Below are 23,385 nucleotides of genomic sequence, written 5' to 3'. Positions count from 1 at the left end.
TTGCCAAATCTCCCACTAGAAAATCCATGAGGTTAAACCGGGTGGGGTAACCGTCCGGGGTCCCCAAATTGAACAAAAACAGCAACCAAGATGGCTCCAATGATGGTTTCCTAGTGGACGGGCCCTAGATTGCCCTTCTACCTCGTTTTGATCTCTTACTTTGCTGCAAAAATAAATGATAAAGACACATCTAGAGATGTTATTTATTCAAGGAGCCGTCCGCGGGTACAACCAGAACAAGATGGCGACATCAATAAAACAGCACGGCTAGCCGCGAGCTCTCATCCGGAACCGCCGCAAGCTTCAAGTCCAGTGCGAACATCCACTCTGCCGTCTCCCAGATCGCGGCCAGTGACTGGAAAGCGCCGCCGCCGACCTGACGGTGGCGCAAACTGGAGGCCGCTCGGGTGGGAGGGGGCGGAGTTCAGCTGGAGGTCAGGCCGCGCGATGAGCGTCGGCGCCGACGTCCTCCGACGAGCTCCTGGTGAATGGTGACACATGCCCGCGGGGGTGGCGGAGGAGGGGGCGTGGGCGAAGGCTCGGGCCCGCTCACCCATCGCCATTCAATCGGCGCGCTCGCTCGCTCGCTCCGTGAAGTCGGGGGCCGGGACCCCTCGGCGATGACGGCTCTCGACGCCGCCACGCGCGGCCTCCGCGAGCTCGACGTCATAAAAATGCACGCGGCGCCATATGGCGTGCCGGGCCGAGTTAGCGTAGACGCACGACACTCGCTAATCTGGATCTGTTACCGGCGGCGCGGGGGTCAAGGGTTCATCTGTCCCCGTTGTCATGGCGACCACGGGAGGGCTGGAACTATACGGCGATGTGAATCGATACGTGGCCGGGAAAAGGCTCAAACTGCGAATTTCCAATTCCGCTCCAGGCCCGGTGCCCCAAAATCCGACTTAGGCGCCCCACGCGAACGGGCGAGTGTGGATGTCCCATCAATTTTAAATGGCTGGAGTAGCATGTCCTCTTTTTATAGCGACAAGCGTGCACAAATCCCAGAGATGGTCTCATAAATGGCGTTGAGTGAATCCCCCCGTTGATTTTTTTTGACCGACGGCTCTTCTACGAATGCGCGATGAGCCGTTCGCTCGTCTGTTTGGCCTCGCCACAATTAGAAGGCCCACGAGTGGAGGGAGGGAGAGTGGGAGGGCCCAATCCTTGATGGGAACCGGGAGCGTGCTGGTCTGCGTGGAACGGGTTCGGCAGAATCCGGACGACGGGCCCCGGCGAGAGAGGCTGGGCCCACCGACGAGAAATGAGATTCCTCGTGAAATGGAAGGACTGCGAGACCCGGAGGCGGCGTGCGGGCGGGCGAGTGGGCGGGCAGGCGGGTCCCCGCGCGCGGTGCATTCACAGTTCAGCGGCATCTCGACCTAAATGCGATGTGACGGGAGAACCTTTACTGACACGAGCGGCAGCGTGGTATCAGAGAGGGCTGACCGAGCCGTGAACCGCTCGCCGAACACCGAGCAAATTAACATGGGCAGAAATAGCTCCGTCACGGGCGTCGCTGCGCTGCGATACAATTCCGGGACCAACCACTCCCCCTGCCTAAATGACAATTCTTCTTCCGGGAAGAGGTGTTTCCAAGCCATCGCCATTTCTCTCGCATCCGACCCGCGTTACCAAGCCGAGGCCACGATGGAGCGCCACTGACAAAATCAAAAGGGCGTCGTCTTCGCCATCGACCGTAGCTAATCGGTTGACAACGGCAAAAGCCGAGGTCAAACAAAGGTCGCCCGAAAGCGCGTCACCGCCCTTCGGCTACGGCGTCCAATTTCCCCCCACGTTCCGAACAACTTGGTCGGGTGTCGGACTTCACGGCCGGCTCGACACCTCGACCGCGCTCTCCTCCGAGGTGCGGCGAGGGGAAGGCCCGGGCGGCGGTGCCGAGGGAGGTCGCCAGAGAGGATGTAGGGCGCACTTAGAGCACACCAATCCAGTCCAGGGGCCGCCCCGAGGGCACGGCTTTCCAGCCAAGGTTGCTTAGAAAAAGATAGAAACATATTAGCTCGGTCATCTATAGAGCTCATTTGCCCTGGCTAAAGACATTCCCAATCTGACCAGCAGAGAGCAGCAAAGAGTCACAAAAATCAACCCGAATGCTAATGTTCTGACTGGAGACTGGTTTTATGTGCACTTGACTTGGAGTGTCAAATTGATTTTTTTATTGTTCGCAGTAGTACTTATTACTTTGAATAATATAAAATAAAGGGCATTTAAAATCATTTCCAAATATCAGTCGTAACGCCAGGACACGCTAAGGCGGTCACCCTACTGTTTTTTGTATATCCACTACAAGCTGTATGATTGATTATTCAGCAGCGCCATGCCTCCCACCACAAACAAGGAGAGAGACATCCATGTGTGTCAAAAAGACATGGAAAGAAACTCAAGTCCATCCTCAAGAATGAATTTTACTCCAACTGCTTGCCACGACACCAAAGTGTGACCCTTTGTACAGGAATTCCGTGAAGCAACCGAGTAGTTTCTCTTACAAAAGCGTCTGGTCGACATCTTCGGGATCAAAACAAAGTAGAAAAACGTGCCGATCCATAAAAGTCCGGTACATGTGATGACCAGGTGGCATCTCCTTGGCCGCTGCGTGCGAGCGTGCGAGGGTGGCGTGGGTGTGTCCCCTCCTTCCTAAGCATCCGAACCACGACCGCATGGTCCGCAAGTTCACCTAAGCGGAACCGCCGCCACACGTCCGAAGCGGGCAGGCGACGGCGGCGAGGAGCGGTACTCCGCCGTGCCAATTTCAAACATGCTTTCTAAGACTAACGGGATGACGGGAGAATCCGTTGAGATCTTCAGCTGGCCCGGCAGGGGGTCCGTTCTCTTTGACCGTGGATGCGGGCCAGCCTGCCCACCTGACCCCATTGAGTCCAGTCCCTCAGTACATTTTCTGCCTGCTGGGCAGCACAGCCTCTTTGAGGAAGGAGAAGACCAAGAGGATCCCAGAGCGTTTCCCTCTCTTGCCCTTGGTGAAGTAATTAGACACAACATCATCTGAGTGGGGGGGAAAAAAAACAGAACAAAAAACAAACGCTGTGACACACAAGCTCATTGGCTGACACAGAAGCAAGGACCAAATCTGAAGGGGGTGGATCACTCACCGCCTTGCTGCACGGTGGAGGGAAGCACGTTTTCGCCCGCCGACAGCGACACGAAAAAGGCGAAAGGAATCACCCAGAGGCAGATGGTGAAATAAGCCAGCACCTGAAATAACACAAATCTTTGGCTCCGGTCGGCTACCGAGTTGGAAACGCCGGTGGGAGTTACCTCGGAGAAGGAATAATACTCTTTTGCAAAGAACTGGAAGGCCATGTAGTGGTTGACCACCACTAACGCTGCAAGGCAGAGCACACGGCGGTTTAGGAGACCGGCGGGCCGTGGAAAGACGGCGGGCACCCACCGCAGGAGAGGATGAAGTTGGGCGAGCTCAGGAGGATGTACGGGAACGTGCGCAGCAGGCCAAAGTAAACCAGGTTGCTGAAGAGTCCCACCGCCACCATCAACGCCGGGAAGCCCTCCACGACGTACAGACCCGCCAGCACGCCCGTGGAGAACTGCGGGGACAGAGAAACCGGGCGCTGACGTGACGTGCGTTCGAGCGGGGCTTTCGGCCGCCAACTTACCAGGATCATGTATTTGATTATCCGGCTAGTGGCCACCGTGTACTCCTCTATGAGTTCTGCCAAGTAGTAGAGACCGGCAGCTGCAATGATAGAAACACACTTGTCATTCGGTATGGTGGAAACATTATTATACAGTGCGTTCAAAATGGACACTTGGAAAAAATAGCAGGCCCCAAAATGGCTTCTTCCACATTTCCCGATTAATCAAACAGCGATTGATAGCAGCAAGTATAATCCCATCCCACACGAACAATGTAAACAGCTCACTATAGTACAAAATGAGCCTTTTCGACTCTTATCGAGCTCTTTCACCGCTTTCTGGGTGGTTTATGTTTCAAAGCAACTAAACAACAACAAAAACAAGCCCCTTTTTAACCCCGAACTGCTACGTTGTATTAAGTAGTGGGGAGCCTACTGCAAATGAGCTAGCATTAGCAATGGTTTATCAAAATACGGACGACGTGGCGTATGACGTACCTATGGCAAGAGTGACGAAGGACACCTGGATTAACAGAGACAGCCAGCTCAACAAATGTATAAACCACATCTCTCTCATCCAAAAAACAAACACATAAAGCAGGAAAATGGAAAGGACGGCTCGTTAGCTGCTATGTTAGCAACGCTAACATGCACCGCAGTTCCGGTCAAAGGTTCTCTTCAGGGCGCAAGCAGAGGAGAACCTCGGAGGAGGGCTCGCCTGGGCTTTTGTTTGCCTCGACCGCCCCCTGGCGGTGGAGGACAACCCCAGGAGAGAAGCTTGACGGTTGGAGACGGCCGACAATTCCTTTTCAAATCAACCGCTTTTACATCCCCGAGACGCGGTGAATAGACCGCGACAACCTTCGCACTGGTCAAATGTTTTTCTTCTTTTTCCATAAATGAAGCCGCTTGCTTCCATTGACAGCGATAGACGTCCAATCCCATTGCTGGCAGAAAGAGTGACGCTCAATGCTGATGGCTATCATGACGTTTCATACACTGGACATATCAAATGTGTTCCATTTTTATTGCACGTCATTCATTTTAAATCATTTTGTAATCCAGTAATTAACACGAATTTAAAAAAAAGATCCATATATATTATATGCAACAATTAGAATTAATTTGAAATCTTTTGTACTTGCACATATTGATGGCAGACAATAGAACTGGGCCTGATCATATTTGATATTCTTTTGAATCAAATAAATATTTCAAATCAAATGAAATATTAAATAAACTTTAGAAAATAGAATGAATGTCTTTATATCCATTTATTTATATATCCATAATAAATGCTCCATTTCCAGGACTGCCATGCCCTAAATACACCAACATTTGAAATGAGCTTTTGCAATTTGGACAGCGACGCTTCTATGAGACACACACACACACACACACACACACACACACACACACACACACACACACACACACACACACGCACACTTCCACGACGAAGCCATTCCTCATGACTTTATTCCCAAAGTTGACGCCTGGATGGCGGAAAATAATGAAAAATACATAGTGGAAAGTGGCAAGGGACAGAGGATAGTGCTAAATAGAAATTAAAATGTAATGGCAAACGGTGTGAAGATGCCAAAATGGCGTCCGAGTCCAAGGCGAGAGGAAGGCTTTTACACGATAGCGGAAAGGCATTTATTTATTTCCACGGGTGGAGGTGTGAAAACAAAAGGCGCCATCTCCCAATACTTCCAGGATGAAGCGTGTCAATCTTACCTCGGGCGCAGCGCTTAAACGCGGCGCTCTCTTTGACGGCCTCACACCTCCAAGGGACAAATGTTGTTTTTTTCATGGCGCCCTCTATTAAGCCGCACTCCAATCCGCTTTAATGGAGGATAGACGTGTCGTGCGTGCCTTTGGAGACGCGAGGCGGTCGGAAAAATACCCTTGCTCCGTATGTCATTTGAAATAGGGAGAACCGAGGCGACCAAAACGAAAACCGAAGCCAATCCGGTCGCGTGGACCCGCTTCTTCGCCGAACCAAGCTGCAGAGCGGACCGAAAACCAGCCCGAGGGCCCGGCACCTGTCGCCCCCCCCCCCCCCCAAAAAAACCCGAAACAGACAAAAGGACAAAGACGGCTTGGCAAAAGACGGGCGCCCCGTTTCCTGTTTAAGGCGCGGCACCTTCCCGCTGTTTTCCCAACACGGTTTGCAAACAGACAAATAGCGGCGCACACAAGAGCCTTTCAGCCTCTTTGACAACGACCCCGACCAGGGGACCGGACGGGGGGGCCCCTTTTGACAGGTAGCCATCCCATTGTGCGCGCCCAGGCTCAATGGAAGACGGCGCGGACAAAGGCCACGCTTAACGAGCGGAGGTGTCGGGCAAAGACAGGTCGCCCATTGATGAGCGCTAATTACTTTGAGCCAGGCGTAGAAAAGGAGCCGCTTCATTACCGAGCGGCAGCTGGGCCGCCGCCGACGCCGCCGTCGGGGCCGCGCTCGGGTAGGTTTCGAGATGGCCACGGGCGCGCTTTTCCATTCCGGGCGAGACGGACGCCGAGAGATGGCGAGATGACGCCATTCCGGAGGTCAGGGGGTGCCTGTCGCTCTGGGCCGTCCCGAGGTGCAAACGCCTGGCAAAAGCGTCACGCCCGCGGGGTCTCGTTCACGCACGGACACCTGAATGGTGCTGGGATTTGGGTCTCGCTGCCGGGAATAGATTTGCGTTTGATCGCCTCCATTGGGTTTAAGTCTGGACATTCCTAATTAACCTGCCTAATTGCGTCCGTGCCGCAACGTAGTCCATCGGCACGTGGCTAAAGAGCCCGCCGGACCACGGCGGCGGCGTCTGTCGTTCGGGCACGTGACCGACCGTGAGCTCCAAAAGGCGCGAAAGGAACTCACCTGCTCCGGCTCGATCGGATTAGCGGGGCCTTACGGAGTTGACGGCTAGGGGTCGAGCGGAGGCCGCCGGGGATCGGTCGTACGGGCGGGACGATGACGGACGGGATCCGTATTCCTGGGAAGTGGCGGAGGAGGACGAGGCGAGGGAGGGAGCAGAGATAGATACTTTGTGACAGCGTGGCATGTCAGACACGCTTGGCCTTCCGGTGACTCCACTCTATCCACCATTAGCATATGCGGGCGGGCTGCAAGTGAAACCGCGGCCACGCTCTGGTCACGGCTTCTTGTTTTGGCAGGGAGACTTTAGCCGCATTAGCTTAGCTATTTTTCTTGACTTGTCATGGAAGGTGATGGTTGTCAGATTTCCCAGGAGAAAAACTCCCGTTGGGTTGACATTTACGAAGGACTACGTAGCTCGCTAGGGGCTCCTCGATACCTCGGTGAGCTCTCTAGGTGTCACTCTAACTCTGCCATCTGCCACCTGTTGCCTCCGTAGTGCAACTCAAGCCCAGCTCATCTGAAACAGTGCCCCCAAACTCCAACTGAAACTAGAACATTTTCACGAGTGCTTTTTGCTTTTTAAAGAATAGGACCTCCTTTAATACGCGGATTTGGAGTCACGGCAGAAGGGTTAAGACGGGACTGGACGCCCATGGTCGTCGACGGCAGCCACGGTATTTTTTGGAGCCGGCCTCCCTTTTATCTCCCGCTTTGTCTTCCTTTGGGACGCCCTCCCACCCGCTTCTCCTGGCGCAGCTGTTGGGGCCCCGCCATTAGCCCCGACACGCATCCTGTGAAGGCGCTGACCTTGGCGGCGGGCCTGGCCGGGGGTTAGCGGCGCAGCGGCGCACACTCGCACGGCCGGCTCGGCGCTCCCGAGGTGCAAAAAAACGGAAACGCACGCATTCTGGGGAGACCCGCCATCGTCCACGCCAAGGGCCGCGACGGTCCGTTACCGTCGGAAAGGGATCGGACCCGTGGCGGCCCAGGACTTGCTTGCGTACGTGTCTTCCCTTCCGTTTCTTTTTCCCGGCCCGGCCCGGCCTGGCCCGTCCGCTCGCCCGCCGACCGCCCGCCCGCCGCTGGCCGTAGTTGGCAAGTTTGCGGGGCTCCCTCTTTGTCCGCGGGACAAAGGGGGCCGCTGCCCTCTCACAGGCTATGTTACAGGCTGTCACATGAGGCGGACACTCTGGGACAGGCCCGCGTTATCTACTGTGACAACTCCGATTACTTCCACGGCCTCCCATCTGATCAGCACATCCAATTCAATTAGTGCCAATTAGTCCTGGTCCCCCCCCGCCACCCCCCATCACCGGCAAAGCGGGCCCCCCCCTCCTCAACTCTCCAGCCCCCTTCACCCCGTCCCTCCGGGCCCGCTGCGCCTTCCCTGAAAAGAGTTTTCAAGCAACTCGCTCAACCTGCCCGCCAACCCCTCCCGCCGTCCCCCTCCAATTACCCTCACACACACACACTCACACAGACTCACACACACTCACACACCCCCACACAATGAGTCATTCACACATTCTGTGGGACCGGATTCAAAGTGACACATCACACAGAATTCACAGTTTTCTGCACACCGGCCCCGCCGGATCCGATCCGGCGACCGCGCAAGGGCGCGCAACGTCATTTCGGGGGGGGGGGGGGGGGGGGGCACGCAAAAAGCACGCCAATGGACGGTCTGGTCCAACCGGTTTGGAGGTCGGTCCTCCTTTGGGTCTGAGTCTGGGTATTTGACGACCGAAAAGAAGCCACCAAGTCATGGCAGGGAGAACCACCAGGTCCGCTTCGCCCTCGGGCGCAATTTCCGAAAGCTAAGTTCTGGACGAGTCGGACACCCCCGCTGTAAGCGATAGCGGCACGGCGGAAAGCGGACGCAGCTCGTGGCCGGCCCCCTTTTGTCGCTGCTCACTGGCACGGGCGGTGATTCCCCGCAACACTTGTGCTGCCACCGCCGTTCTCGGGGCACAAAAGCGCCATCATTAACTTTTTGCTCCGTCGGAATGCTGAAACGCCCCGCCGGACAAACCCCCCAAATCCCCCCAAACCCCCCAATAACTCCCCCACCCGCCTTTCTCTCGGCTCGCCCTCATTTGCCAAGGCCAGGTGTGCGGACCCACAACAAGAGGGCGGGGGCGGGGGGCAACGGCGGGAGGGGAAGTGGGGATTTGCAGCCGTGGGTATTCACTGAGCTTTTTTCTCAAGGTCTTTATGGGTTATTTTTCACACTGACACAACCAAGAAACCAAAAAAAACGGCCCCCACGGCCAACCCGATCGATCTGGACCGACGGCCGCTCCGCCATTGATGGGGACAGATCCACGTCAAAACCATTTGGCGTGGCTGGCGTCCCGACGATCACGTTTCAACGTCGCGGACAGTGGCGGAAAACAAACTATAAGTGTAAATCGTGATTTTGGCTTACTTAAATATACGGTCACGGGTATCGAACTCGCGGGCCGGGGCTCAACGGAGGCCCCGGGAGATGTTACTTTGCGGTCCCTGTCGTGTCGCTGGTGCACTTTATATTTAGGAAAAAAAGGGATTTCAAGGTAAAAATAAGCCCAATGAAATCAAAGTACGGTGTCATACAAATAGGATTGTAAGTTTACAAAGACAAAATCCTCTTCAGAAAAGTCTGTCCAATCAGAAGACGAGGAAGCAGCGGGCGGGAGCGAGAAAGCCCGACAAGACGCCAAGAAAATAACAAGGTTGCACTTCACGCCCTTGTATGGGGGTCACGGCAGGTTGCCCTCATTAGTCCGAGGGGGTCAGTCCGTCACCCCCTGCCTGGCGCACACCCCGAAAACCCACAACGACCACACACAAGACAAGCGGGACGGTGACCTCTGACCTCGGGGATCTTCACGCGGAAAAAAAGGGAGAAAAAAAACGGGGACAAAACGGACCCGAGACGCACCATCGCTTCCTGTTCCCGCGCTGACGTATGACGTAGAGGGCGCCAGAGAGCAAAGGGGGCGGGACCTCGGAGGGAGGCCTCTCTGCTTTCCAACCGACGTGTCAACAAAAGCCGGGCGGAAGCGGCCCGGGGTGCTTATGCCGTTTGTATCTATGACCGACAAATGGTGGGTTGACCGCCTCAGCCCGCCTCAGCCCGCTCCCGCCATCCCAAAACTCCCCGCCCGCCCCCCCGCTTCAAGTCGCCCCCTTTTGCGCCCGCTTCGTTGGACACCTCGGATGAAGGAAGCGTCCATCTGGGTGTGATCGGCAATTACCAAGGGAAGCTGTCAGCCCGCATTAAGGCCTGCGGGGAAGGCGGGCGTGTTCGGGTGGCTTTTACCAAGGGGGCTGGGGCGGGGCTTGGGGCTGGGGGGCCGTTGACTGAGAAAAATAAATAAATAAATAGTTTTTTTTCCCCTTAAGTTGGCTTCCCGGGACATAATTTCCAAATACCCCCCAAAATGAACTGGGATGTCCTTTTGAATTTGAAGTTAATTTTTGCAGCACCCAAACTAAGGAAACAGAAGAACAACCCTCCTATTGACTTGACTATTTATTTTTTAGATATATTTTTTTATATATATAAATATATAATTGATGACTATTAAAGATGTCCAATCCTATTCTCAATAGCTTGCAGGTCATTTAAGCCCATATCTATTTTTATAAATATGCCGAGACAATGTGTGTGTCCGTTGAGTCATTGTATTACAAATTTTGAATGATCAGTGTTTTGTGATTGGAATGCAAACACTGAATTAAAATGCATGATTCTTTTTTTTTAAACTAGTCATATACGCCTTCTGGAACGCATCCCTAAAATTCCCACTTATATCAAGAGAAGTCTTTTTTATTTATTTATACACAATCAACTCACGACTCCATATAACACAACAAATAAAACAAAACTCTTTTGAATTCATTCTTGGATTAAAAAAAAAGAATACATTTTCTAAAGAATAATAGTCAGATTGGATATTTTTGGATGAATATTTTTGCCAAATTGAAAAAAAAAAAAGGCGATGCCCGTTTTGACCGTTTACACTGAAAATCCGGCAAAACAACCAGCGGGGCGACGATCAAACTTCCTTGACGGGGAGACGAGTCCCTTTGTTGACGCCTGTCGGCCGGAGGAAAATAGAGACCTCGACGAGATGCTCCTCAAATACAATAGCCAAAGACCCCTCCCCCAAACGGAGAATGCTCCGACGCCATTGCGCGTTGAAGACGTGGGCGCTGGCCAAGCACCCAAAAAGGAAAGGAAAGCGAGGCGGCGGCGGTAAAACGGCCAGCCAAATTGCGCGGGGTGCCTAATAGGCGACGGGGACCGAACCGAACGGCCAGGTGGGCGGCCTTGAATGGGGCAAATTGGCGGGAGGCGAGAGGCGAGGCCCGTCCTCGTATTGTGCGGAAGGGCAAAAACACAATGCACAATATCGCGCGCAGATTGAACATTCATTGGTCGCTTTGAAAGGCGGACAAATTGGAAAGCGTCGCAAAAGGCGGCGGTGGCGGCGTTTGGCAGGTCAGCCGCCAATTCCGGCTAAATGGCTGTTTGCGCGACCCCGCGCCGGGCCTTTGCAAACAGAATTCCAAAGTGCGTACGCCTTTTCAAATACTTTCATCAGCGGGGAAAATGCAAGGTTGCGGCGCGGCGCCGAAGCCTTCAAAGGCCCGCCCGCCCGCTCTTCAATGGCGCCATGAAAGCCGCCTCGTTGGGAAATATTTCAATGGAAATGCTTTCTATTCAATGAGCCCCGAGAAGGAGGCGCGTTGAAATTGGACGTTCCGACGGTTTTCAAGGCGCTCGCCCGGGCCCGATTTTCAGCGTAGGCAACGTGGGCCACGTGCCAGGGCGCCATCTATTTGGGGGCAAACAAAAAAATAGTAGCAGTTAGCTAGAGTGTCAAGTTGTCACTGCATCTGTTGGAAAATGGGGCCACAGTACTTTATTTATAACAAACGTGGAAGGCCAGAAAGGTCAAGTTTTAAGTTGAATCCAGTCATCCATCCCATTGGTTATGTTTTATTGTCATTGTGCGGTCCAGGTTTTTCATCAATGTCCCTATTTTGGATTTTGGTCATAAAAAATGAGAGTCAAATTCCCTTTTCCTGACAGTTTTTCCTTGGACTAGAATGCCAAAGGGGAGATTTTGCTTTGGCCTCCCCACGCCAGCCTCGGCTAAAGCCTTGACCCCCGCTTGCCCACCTCTTTGAATGTCACATGACCACGCAGGTGTGGAGGGGTCGCTGCCCCGAGCGACCCCCAATTAGTGACCCTAATTAGCGGAGGCCCCCGCCACCCACCCGCTGAGGAGCTTTGGCGGAGGGCGGGGGGGTCGCGGGACGCATTCCTCAACGCTCGGCCATTTTCAAAAAAAGCTGGGCTCATCATCATTGAATAGACATTTCTTATATTTATTTTATTTTATTTTGGTGCTCCCTTACTTTTGGAAAGGATTCATCATACTTGTTAGCCAATTTCTTTTCAAGCGTGTTTGGCTTTGGTCATTTCCTCCAAGAAAATGTCTTTTGGGCGAGCCACACCCATTGGACGCCACATTCCGGGCCACCCATCCGGCCCCCTTTCAGCGTAATTGGCACCCCGTCGGTGGATTGTGCGCCTCGCGCCCACCTCCCTCTCCGGCTTCCGACGTCAAAACGCTTTATGGAGGTTTTGCGAGTTTTCGGCGCCGAGGAATGCGGCAAACGTGGCTATTTTGCCGTTAGCCCGGCGTCCCTCCCGCCAAGGCCACGCGCTTTGATGCTTGGTCAACCTTCAAAACGCCCAATCAGAGTATTTGAATAGAGGCAAAAGGTCAATGGCACTTCTTTGTGGAAAATTCCTAAACGGCTGGCCAATTTCCAAAGGCGCTTTTTTAAAAGAAAAAGCGGCTATTTGGGCAGCAATTTGACTTTGCAAAGGCGCTTTTTACAGAAAAAGCAGCAACTATTTGAGCAGTAATTTGACTTTTGGATTGGCCGTGACCCCTAAAAAATACAAAGGCAGACGGCAGGCAACCAGAAGAGAATGACATAGACGTATATTTATATCAATTAGAGAACATCTACATATTTGTACAAGATCAAGGCCGATGGCGAGTAGAAAAACCGGCCTGAAAAACAGAAGAAATCCTCTTTAAATAAGTGCAAAATGTGAATGGAACAAGAAACTGGAAAGCGGGTCTACAAAGGATTTCTTCTTTTGTTACAATCACACAAAAAGACCACTTATGAGTATAAATATAGAAGAATATTTACATTTGGAGCCAAGAATGCAAAGAAAGAGTGACCGGAACGGACCCACTCCACGACAAAATGCTTCCGAGAGAACGCTCGGCGGCGGCGGGCGGGCGGGCGGTCGTGGTCCTTTCGGTGCCGTTGACGGGCGCTAGGTGTCCGGGTAAATTTTTTTTTAGAAATGGCCTGATTTTTTAAATAAAGCTGTTTTAATAGCAATACTCAAATGGAATTGAAGTAATGTAAAGACTGCCATTTTTGAAAAAAAAACCTATTCTGCTCTTTCTTCAACAAACAGTCTTTTGTTTTTGAATTCTGCTCCTTTTACAACGAACCAACAGGACAGCCAATGAATGAACTTTCAAAATAAAGTCAAGAGCAGGAAGCTTGCATGTTCAAGTCCTAAAATGGCAAAGTAGCATCACGTCAACGGGAGAAAGCCCTTTCTTTTTTTTGCACCTCCACTCTTCCCGTCCGCCATCCCACGTCCCACAAAAGAAGCGTCCGGCGAGCGGAACCCTACGCCCGCGCAAAGACGGGCTTTGGCCAAAGACCACCGATGCGACGTGAAAACAGACTGCATGTGAGCGGAACGACGGGGCGGCCGTCACTCCGAAGGTGGGTGGGGGGGGGCACGGTCCGGAGTCCAGTGGCTTCCCCAGCCAGCGGCGTAAAAGGACGGCCTAACGTAAAGTGCTTTGGAGGTGGGGGGGGACCGAGCTGGAAACGGACGGAAAATGGCGTCCGCCGGGTGGGGGGGCGTGTGTCAAAAAAACGGGTTTCGGCGACGATCGCTCGTGAAAAAGACACAAAGTGTCCTGGGGAAATGCTCTTTTCCCAAGAAAATTTGCGATTTTGGACTTATTTTTTTGCCAGGCCGGAGGAAACCGTCAGAGCTAAAGCTAGCACACAATTAGTTCACGCACAAACACGGGCAAAGCAAGAAGCACAAACATATTTAAATAACATCATAGAATGTTTTCTTTTTTTTTATCTAGCGGAAGCCGCTGGGAATCATTCGCACGTTGAATGGCGGCGCGGGACGGGATCGGGGACACGGACCCGGGGGGGCCTCGGTCGTCCCGCCCGTCCCGGCTCTCCCGGCGGCGGGCGTAGAAAAAGGGCAGTCTTTCGCCGGTAGCCCGGGTACGGAGGAAGCGGTCTTAGGACAGCGTCTTCTTGCCGCTAGGGTCGGCCTCCTTGCGGTCCATCCTCATGTAGGGCTCGAAGGCCGACGAGCCGCAGCCGTAGGCCGAGGTCAGCTCGTGGTGGGCGCCCCCCAGCAGGGGCACCGAGAAGCACAGCGAGTGCGAGTGCGGTGGCGGCGCCACGCCCAGCCCGAAACCGGCCACGGAGAGCGAGGCGGGAGGGCTCCCGCCGTTGCCACCGCCGTTGCCACCGCCGCCCAGGCCGGGGGAGCCGGAGGAGCCGCCCAGCGGCGGGGGGGACAGCAGCGGGCCCGGGGCGGGGACGCCCACCGCCGGGCCCGACAGCAGACGCCCCTGCTCCAGGAGGCGCAGGATGTTGCAGGTGGCCAAAGACTCAGAAGACGAGGACGTGCGCTTGTCCAAATCCTTGCTGGTGTCCTTCTTCTGTTTGGTCCGCCGGTTTTGGAACCACACCTTCACCTGCGGTGGCACACAAACAAAGCGGGCGGGCCGACGGTCGGTAACGCCGTTCTCTGCCTTTGCACCGTTCGCCGCGCCCGTCCAAAATCCCATTTTGCAATGGCGCCTATTTGGGGTGACCTTTCCTCCGCGAAAGACAAGTCGCGCGACCCGTCCTCCCGTAGCCGGACGTTTGACATCTAATCGACGACAGACCGCCGTGTTTAATCGGGTGCCGGGCCCGCGAAAATCCCCGGCGAGCGCGGCGCCGATCCCCGCCCCCCGACTGGATAAAACCTTTATGTGAAACGGTATCGTTGCGCGGCGGGGGCGGAGTCGGCGGGAGGCCGGCGATCGAGCTCATGAGTTCGGCCGCGACGCGTATAATGGGATCGGGAACCCATGCCGGGGAATCGGCGGCGGCGGCGGCGACGGTGACGACGTGTATAAAGCCCCGGTCGGGGCGGGGCGTGGCCCGCGCTCCCTTCCGAGGCCGAGGATTCGATTGGAGGGAAATTGATGAGAGGAAAAGAAAGAAAAGCTGCCTTCGCTACATCTAAACTATTGCATGTAAATCCTTTTTAATGGGATCCAGGGTTCAACGCCGGGGCAGAGATTAGCGGCGAGATCTGGAATCGCCGTATTTTGCCCGCCGCGCCGCTCGCGCAACGCAACGTGCGCCCGGTAAACAATGGCGGGCGCTAGCCAGCTAAGCGCGTACATCTTTGGCCTCCCTTTTTGTTGCAAAATGGAGTCAGGTGGGGCAAACGCCAGGGGGCGTAGTGTTTACACTGCTTTTTAGTAGAAAAGTGATCCAGGTCAGGTGACATTAGTCCAAAGACCCGGGCCCATAACGGGCCGTCCTGCTACTTTTGGTCACATTCATAGACATCCGGTCAAATACGCCGTCCTGGACTTGGACTCTGGCACCAAACCGGGACGTACAACGTATCTGCCTTGATTCGGGACTACGGGGGCAAAATGGCTGGAAGGGGCGGGGCCCAGAGGACTCCACTTTAACGGGCTCCGCCAATCGGGAAGCGTCAGTTGGACTCGGGCCTTGCGGAAAACCACCGAGCGACCTTTGCAGATCTGGCCGGACCGGTCGCCGTCGGGTTCAGCCAGGGGTTAACCCGCTCTTATAGATATGGCTGCCCTAATCCCTCCTTAGCACAAAAGCACTTGGGACAGTTATGAGGCCCCTCCCCCTCGTCACGCTAAAGACTTGCCATAGGGGGCGCTACGCCCACGTTGTCGGCGCTAGCCAACTCGTACGCAGCGCTATACGTGGATGGACACCACCCCGAGTGGTTTTCTTGCTAAAGACGTCCGATCCACTTGAACGTTCAAACGGACGGACGTCCGTCCCCCTCCGCGCGTCCGCCGAAAAGTAGCGGCTGGCTCATTATTGGCTGATATGTTGAGGCTAAATTGGAATTTCAATGGCTGGGGTGGCCATTTTTGTTTGAGATTCAGGCCAAAAGCATTCTCTTCCGTAAGGAAAGAAATGAAATGAAAGGAAGGATTGTTGCCATTTGGCTTGACGTCAGAGCGTCCGTTTACGGCATCGTTGGCGCCCGAGCTAGCCGCCCGGCGTTGCCGCCTTCCCCCGCGGACAATGCGGACGCCTGACGTAGCGTCTGGGTCGGAAGACAAAGACGCAGACGGCGACGTCACCGGCCGGCCGACGTCGGTCGCCGGACGGGCGGTGGCGAGGGCTCACCTGGGTCTCGGACAAGTTGAGCTGGCGGGCCAGCTCGGTCCGTTCCCGGCCCACCACGTACTGGCAGCGCTGGAACTCCACCTCCAGGCGGTAGAGCTGCTCGGCCGTGAAGGAGGTCCGGGTGCGCTTGGGCCGGTCCAGGTCCAGTCCTTTGGGGAGCACGATCTCCCGGATGGTGCCTTTGGCGTCTGTGAAGGCGCCGGCGGCAAACAAACAAACAAAAAAATCGTTGGAGAATCATTTTCGCCGTGGTTGGAATTTATTGACATTGTTAGCATGCCTCAGAAATATTAGCGTTGCCATTATAGTGCTGTTGCATATGTTGGAAAGGCGACTACTTTTCACACACAAAAAGAATACTTGACAATATTGTTGATACTACTTCAAATGATGAGTGTATATACGCATTTAGGATAAACGCCACCGACGGCCCTGGACGTCCAAAACGGTTTCTAATTGCCCCCCCTCCCGCAGTCCAAAAGGATTGGCCCGGCGGTCCTAAAAAAATGACCATTCGCAGCGTGAAGTTGACATTTATCGCTGTCAACAGCTTGCAAGATTGGATTTATTTTTACAAAACAATAACAACTTTAGACATGCGAGGAGTTTTGTGGCTTTTATGCATTTTAATCCACATGTTCGAAATTTAAAATAAATCATTTCAAGTAAACATCATTACAATTCAAAATTCTAATTTTATCTCTCCACGTATAAGAAAAGCTGGCTTTTAAAAGGGTGGATTTTTTTGTTTTGTTTTTGTAATTACCAAAAACTATCTCTTTCCCAAATGGGTGAAATTTATTTTTGACTATTATAAAATAACGTGTGACTAAAAAGAATAGTAATAATTTTGTTAATACACACTGGTTAAAATAGTTACCGTGATGATAATTAGAGATCATGTAAAATTGACGATATCGTAGTAGCACTAATAATAATTTTAGCATGGTCGAAAAATTGTAGTAGTTGCAAATAATAATTATGTGAGCAAATAAATGAACGCTAGTATAACAATAACTTCATTTTTGTACTTGTCTAACAAATGATTCTGTCTAAGTTTTCACAACATATTCCACGATTTAATAATTGTGTTTTACAATCAATATACCGTAAGAATACACCATTTTTACCTCTACATTTTTTTCATTTTAAATAGCAGAAAAATTGACCCTTTTTTTGTAGCTAGCTATCGAAGAATTTTTATGTGTGTGTGTGTGTGTGTGTGTGTGTACGAACGCATGTGTGTGTGAGTGAGTGTGTTTGTGGCCATTTGTTTCTATTGGTCAAACAGAGATGCTCTTTGTCCACAGATTTGAAATCATAAAATATGGAAGTATGCACTTGGAAAAAATATATGGAGAGCCGCCCCTGAATTAAATATGATTGAATTATGGCAGCAACACAGTATTCACTTGCAAAACATGACACACACACTCACACAGATTCACACACACTCACACACACGGACGTATTTTCTTCGTTTTTAACTGTAAAAAGAAAAAAGTGCGATTTCCTGCGTGTGTTGAGAGAAATTGAGGACGAAAGCGAGTGTGCAGAGGATCGCTGAACTCTGCATGACCTTAAAAAGAAGTTAAAAAAAGAAACAGCACCCGAGGCCATTCAATAAGAAATCGTTGGATTTCATTTGTTTTTTAAGTCAAGCGATAATTGCAGCTGGGTTTGATTTTTCAGTCGTCCATCAAAACATGAGATGGGAATATTGGAATACATTTTTTCCGTTTTATTGATAGGAAATAAAATAAAAAAGTTGCATTCGAATGAATTGTCTTTTTACCGTCAATTCAGACGTCCAATATTTTCCAAGGCCTCCCGTTGGGTTAGATTAGATTAGAACTTAATTTGGCAATTCCTTACATGACATTTGCCGTTTTTATTTCCTTTTCGTTGCATTTTGCTTGGAATTTGCGTTTTAATTCCGCCGAGATTTCCTATTTATTAACATCCCGGCGCTCGCTCGCTCGCACACAAATAGTAGCAACAGAAAATAATCAAATAAACTTCAAGAAAAATCAATAAAAATCTAATTCAATGAAAAAAAAATGGCAAATTGCAATGGTAAACTGACCTCTGACGAGAATTCTCCGGCAGTAGTCGGGGTCCACTCCTAAAAGTTTCTCGTGTCCGTCCTCGCTGGACGACGTCGGCGTGGACGACGACGTCCCCGGGGTGTCGGACGAACTGTGCGCCGGCGAGCGGCCCTTGACGTCCGGGACCTCCGGACACGGCGTGGGCGCTGGGGGCGGCGGCTTGCATCGGTGGCCGTGTCCGTGTCCGTGTCCGTGTCCGTGGACGTGGCCGTGACGGTGACGGTGGCTGGCGTCGCCCGAGGCGGCCTGATCGAACATGGTGGAGCCGACGCCGATGCCGAGCCGAGCCGAGCCGAGCCGAACCAAGATCGTCTCGCCTCCTCCTTCTGCTGCTTTTTTTCTTTTCTCCCCCTTCTTACTTCTTCGAGGGGGGCATGCCCTCCTCTCTTCTCCTCGGGTGGGGGGGTTAACTAAGGTCTTTATAGTGAAATAAAAGATTGACGTGCCCTCCCTCCAAAATTATAAAAAAAGGGCCAAAACACAATGTCAGGTGTGTCGCCGGCCGGCCGGCCGCCGGCAGGACTACGGAAGCCCGAGCAAGTCGTGCGAGACGAGGTACGGAAGGGGGTGCCGCAGTGGAGTTGGGGAGGATTTTTGGCGGGAGGGCAGGTGGCCCCCCATCCCCCTATATCGCAACACACGCCAGTCGGTCGGTCGATCGATCGACTTGGGAAAGGAAAGGAAAGGGAAGGGAATGGAATGGGGGAAAAGGCGCTTGGCTTGCTAGATCGCTCCCTCGATCGCTCGCTCGATCGCTCGCCAATTTTTGTTGCAGCGTTTTCCTTGACGCCGGCCGGCCGGGCAAAGGCCACTCGGCCGGCTGGGTGACGTCACGTCCGTCGACGATCCGATTGGCCCTGGTTTTGGAGGCGAGCGGATACGCGGGACGCCTTCGTGGGCCGAAGACGGAAGTCCAAATAGGGGCCGAACAGGGAGCAGCGAACAGGGATTCCCCCCACCCTCATTTACCCCCCCCCCCCCCCCCCCCATTGACTGCGCCCCCCCCCCCCCCCCTGACCCACGTAGATCGGAACCGTCGTAAATCGAGAAGAAATCCGCTGCCATCTGGACTGGAATGGAAAGGAGTCCTCGTCCTCGTCGTCGTCGTCGTCGTCCTCGTCTCTCGCCGTCAATGGTATGAAAGTTGTTGATTCGTTGTCAGTGCCCAAAGTGATACAAAAAAGCCAAATGAAGTCAAAATAGCTCCTTTTTTTATTTATTCAACAACTCGGGCTTAATTGAGTGCAATAAAACGACAAGGTTAGCGTGAAATTGTAAAACCAAAATGTAATTTGTAAAGACGTATAGCTATTTTTTTTTTCATTCTAAAGTTTTTAGTATGTTGTATGCTGATTTAATATCCCATCCCAAAATGGATGGGTCGTTTATTGCTGAGAAGCTGATAATATATTTGTAAATAAAAGATACTACAGCCATGTTAAGTTGTAGAAATAAATATGTCATCCTGTTTTATAAATAGAAAAACATGCTTTCATCACAAAGCGTTGATAATACACATCAAATATTTGCACCTAACGAATCCTTTTGACTATTTGCTTAAAAATACACGGTTAAATTCAATTTTTTTAGGCTTATTGAGATGAAACAGTGGCAGATTTCCAAAATAATTAACTTGACATGGTTTGCCAAAATACAAATGCTAAATAAATGTTGCAGATGTGATGTTTTTTTTATATATCAAACTTTCTTACTGCTATTTTAATATTTTTCACGACTATCTAATTTAGAGAAAAAAAAGAATTATGGATTCCTCACCCAAAAAAAAGAGATGTCAAACCGCCCTAAACAAAAAAAAGCAGTTCATCGGAATTACAATTTGTGTTACAATTATGTGACCATTTCCAAAATGGATGCTTCCTAAAAGTATCAAACTTGGATTTTTATACGACAACTATCAGCGAAGAGGATTAATGGTTAGTGCAGGAAACGCTGAAGAAGAAAGAGGTCGTTTTGTGCTGTTTTGTGCTGTTTTGGCTTTGTTGTGACGCTTCCTCGCCAAACAAACGTGTTTTTGTGCACTAACCCCTAATGATAGTATGTGTGTGCGTGTGTGTGTGTGACGTGTGTGTGTTCTTTCTTTTTTTCTTTCTTTTTTTTCCTCCCAAGGTCGTAATTACTGCGTTCCGCCTTTCCTGGCCTAATCTCAGCCTCCATCAATAGCGGTTGTCAATCACACACTCAGTGGAGACAAGAGGAGGCTGATTGCTGCACAAATATTTGACTTTTGTCAAGATGCTGCCTGTTATTGGGGTTAGTCCGGGAAAATTCTTGCCTTTATCAAAACTTTAAAGGGCGAACTGGGATCAAAATCTTGTTTACAGTCCAATTACAAGCATGAAAATCGTGTATTGGGCCTATTTAAATCCATTCTTATACGCCACCCAAACACCAAAAAAGAGGTATAATTCGTATCGGGGTTCACCAATGTGGTGTATTGTTAAACAAGAGTCAAGTCTCATTAAAATGGGCAATCAATATAAACTCCATTCAAATATATTATTGCAAGGGTCCATTTCAATTGAAGATACATGTCAAATATCTTTGTTTTTAAAGTAAAAAGGGATCACGTGTCATTGATATAATTATCAAAAATTAACAATCTCTTTTTAGTGTATTACATCGCCGTTAGAACCATCACAAATCCTTATTTTGTCGACCGTCAGCATTTCGGAACAGGCACTTAAGAGGCCAAATTCACTTTTCCATAGAGAGACTGCCATCTATCGGATTTAGTTGGTATTGCCACAACCAAGTATAGCGTGTTTTCCTTCCTTTTTTAATCACACATACAAACATTAAAAAATTGACGGACTCAATTGAATCAACTTTCAATAAATCAATGTATTTTTTAACAAGATTCATGTCTTATTTGAATTGAATAACCAAAATAAACTCATTTAAAATTGTAATCAAATTAAAATGTAGATTATTTTGCCATACTAAATTTAAATAAGTCATGAATATCTTTTAAAAATACATCAAATTGCTGAAACTTGATTCAAATGAGCTCTTTAATTTTGTTAACGTTTGTGTGTGTGATTAAAAAAGGAAAAAAACACGAACTGGTTCTTGCAACACCAAATGTGTCCGCCAGACGGCAGTCTCCCTATGTGTCATATGACTTGAGAGAATACCATGTCATTTACATAGGGAGACTGCCCTCTGGCGGACATTTTTTGGAATTGCAAGAACCGAGTTTCGGAAAAGGCACTTAAGAGGCCAAATTCACTTTTCCATAGAGAGATTGCCATCTATCGGATTTGGTCGGTATTGCAACAACCTAGTAGCGTTTTTTTCCATTTTTAATCACAGATACAAACATTAAAAAATTAACGGACTCAATTGAATCAACTTTCAATAAATCAATGTATATTTTAACAAGATTTATGTCTTATTTGAATTGAATAACCAAAATAAACTCAATTAAAATTGTAATCAAATTAAAATGTAGATTAGTTTGCCTTACTAAATTTAAATAAGTCATGAATATCTTTTAAAAATACATCAAATTGCTGAAAATTGATTCAAATGAGCTCGTTAATTTAGTTAACGTTTGTGTGTGTGTGTGATTAAAAAAGGAAAAAAAACACTAACTGGTTCTTGCAACACCAAATGTGTCCGCCAGAGAGCAGTCTCCCTACGTGTCATATGACTTGAGAGAATAAAATGGCATTTACATAGGGAGACTGCCCTCTGGCGGACATTTGTTGGAGTTGCAAGAACCGAGTTTCGGAACAGGCACTTAAGAGGCCAAATTCACTTTTCCATAGAGAGATTGCCATCTATCGGATTTAGTTGGTATTGCCACAACCAAGTATAGCGTGTTTTCCTTCCTTTTTTAATCACACATACAAACATTAAAAAATTGACGGACTCAATTGAATCAACTTTCAATAAATCAATGTATTTTTTAACAAGATTCATGTCTTATTTGAATTGAATAACCAAAATAAACTCATTTAAAATTGTAATCAAATTAAAATGTAGATTATTTTGCCATACTAAATTTAAATAAGTCATGAATATCTTTTAAAAATACATCAAATTGCTGAAACTTGATTCAAATTAGCTCTTTAATTTTGTTAACGTTTGTGTGTGTGATTAAAAAAGGAAAAAAAACACGAACTGGTTCTTGCAACACCAAATGTGTCCGCCAGACGGCAGTCTCCCTATGTGTCATATGACTTGAGAGAATACCATGTCATTTACATAGGGAGACTGCCCTCTGGCGGACATTTTTTGGAATTGCAAGAACCGAGTTTCGGAAAAGGCACTTAAGAGGCCAAATTCACTTTTCCATAGAGAGACTGCCATCTATCGGATTTAGTTGGTATTGCAACAACCTAGTAGCGTTTTTTTCCATTTTTAATCACAGACACAAACATTAAAAAATTGACGGACTCAATTGAATCAACTTTCAATAAATCAATGTATTTTTTAACAAGATTTATGTCTTATTTGAATTGAATAACCAAAATAAACTCAATTAAAATTGTAATCAAATTAAAATGTAGATTATTTTGCCTTACTAAATTTAAATAAGTCATGAATATCTTTTAAAAAATACATCAAATTGCTGAAAATTGATTCAAATGAGCTCTTTAATTTAGTTAACGTTTGTGTGTGTGTGATTAAAAAAGGAAAAAAAACACTAACTGGTTCTTGCAACACCAAATGTGTCCGCCAGAGAGCAGTCTCCCTATGTGTCGTATGCCTTGAGAGAATAAAATGGCATTTACATTGAGAGACTGCCCTCTGGCGGACATTTTTTGGAATTGCAAGAACCGAGTTTCGGAACAGGCACTTAAGAGGCCAAATTCACTTTCCCATAGAGAGACTGCCATCTATTTGATTTGGTCGGTATTGCAACAACCTAGTAGCGTTTTTTCCTTTTTTTAATCACACATACCAACATTAAAAAATTGACGGACTCAATTGAATCAACTTTCAATAAATCAATGTATATTTTTTACAAGATTTATTTCTTATTTGAATTGCATAACGAAAATAAACTCAATTAAAATTGTAATCAAATTAAAATGTAGATTATTTTGGCTTACTAAATTTAAATAAGTCATGAATTTATTTTAAAAATACATCAAATTGCTGAAAATTGATTCAAATGAGCTCTTTAATTTAGTTAACGTTTGTGTGTGTGATTAAAAAAGGGAAAAAAAAACATATTTTGCCTTACTAAATTTAAAGGTTGTTGCAATACTGA

At 49.5% G+C, this 23,385-nt stretch overlaps 2 protein-coding genes across 2 annotated transcripts; both read right to left on the bottom strand.

Annotated features, from left to right (window-relative positions):
- Positions 1-2,406: 2,406 nt before the first annotated feature.
- tex261 (testis expressed 261) lies at positions 2,407-4,341 on the bottom strand. The gene is made up of 6 exons (XM_077588239.1): positions 4,128-4,341; positions 3,651-3,730; positions 3,428-3,581; positions 3,295-3,362; positions 3,129-3,231; positions 2,407-3,021 (listed from the first exon to the last, which is right to left on the bottom strand). Exons 1-6 carry the CDS (start codon positions 4,204-4,206, stop codon positions 2,906-2,908), a joined length of 600 nt encoding a protein of 199 aa, XP_077444365.1. The 5' UTR covers positions 4,207-4,341; the 3' UTR covers positions 2,407-2,905.
- An 8,151-nt stretch (positions 4,342-12,492) lies between these two features.
- Positions 12,493-19,062, bottom strand: vax2 (ventral anterior homeobox 2). The gene is made up of 3 exons (XM_077588225.1): positions 18,122-19,062; positions 16,036-16,223; positions 12,493-14,333 (listed from the first exon to the last, which is right to left on the bottom strand). The coding sequence occupies exons 1-3, from the start codon at positions 18,399-18,401 to the stop codon at positions 13,869-13,871; spliced, it is 933 nt and encodes a 310-aa protein (XP_077444351.1). The 5' UTR covers positions 18,402-19,062; the 3' UTR covers positions 12,493-13,868.
- Positions 19,063-23,385: the final 4,323 nt, after the last annotated feature.

This window comes from Stigmatopora argus, chromosome 20 (genome assembly GCF_051989625.1).
Source record: "Stigmatopora argus isolate UIUO_Sarg chromosome 20, RoL_Sarg_1.0, whole genome shotgun sequence".
In the NCBI taxonomy this organism is placed as follows: Eukaryota; Metazoa; Chordata; class Actinopteri; order Syngnathiformes; family Syngnathidae; genus Stigmatopora; species Stigmatopora argus.
Note: the sequence above shows the minus strand (reverse complement) of the source record. Positions and strands in the feature narration are given on the sequence as shown.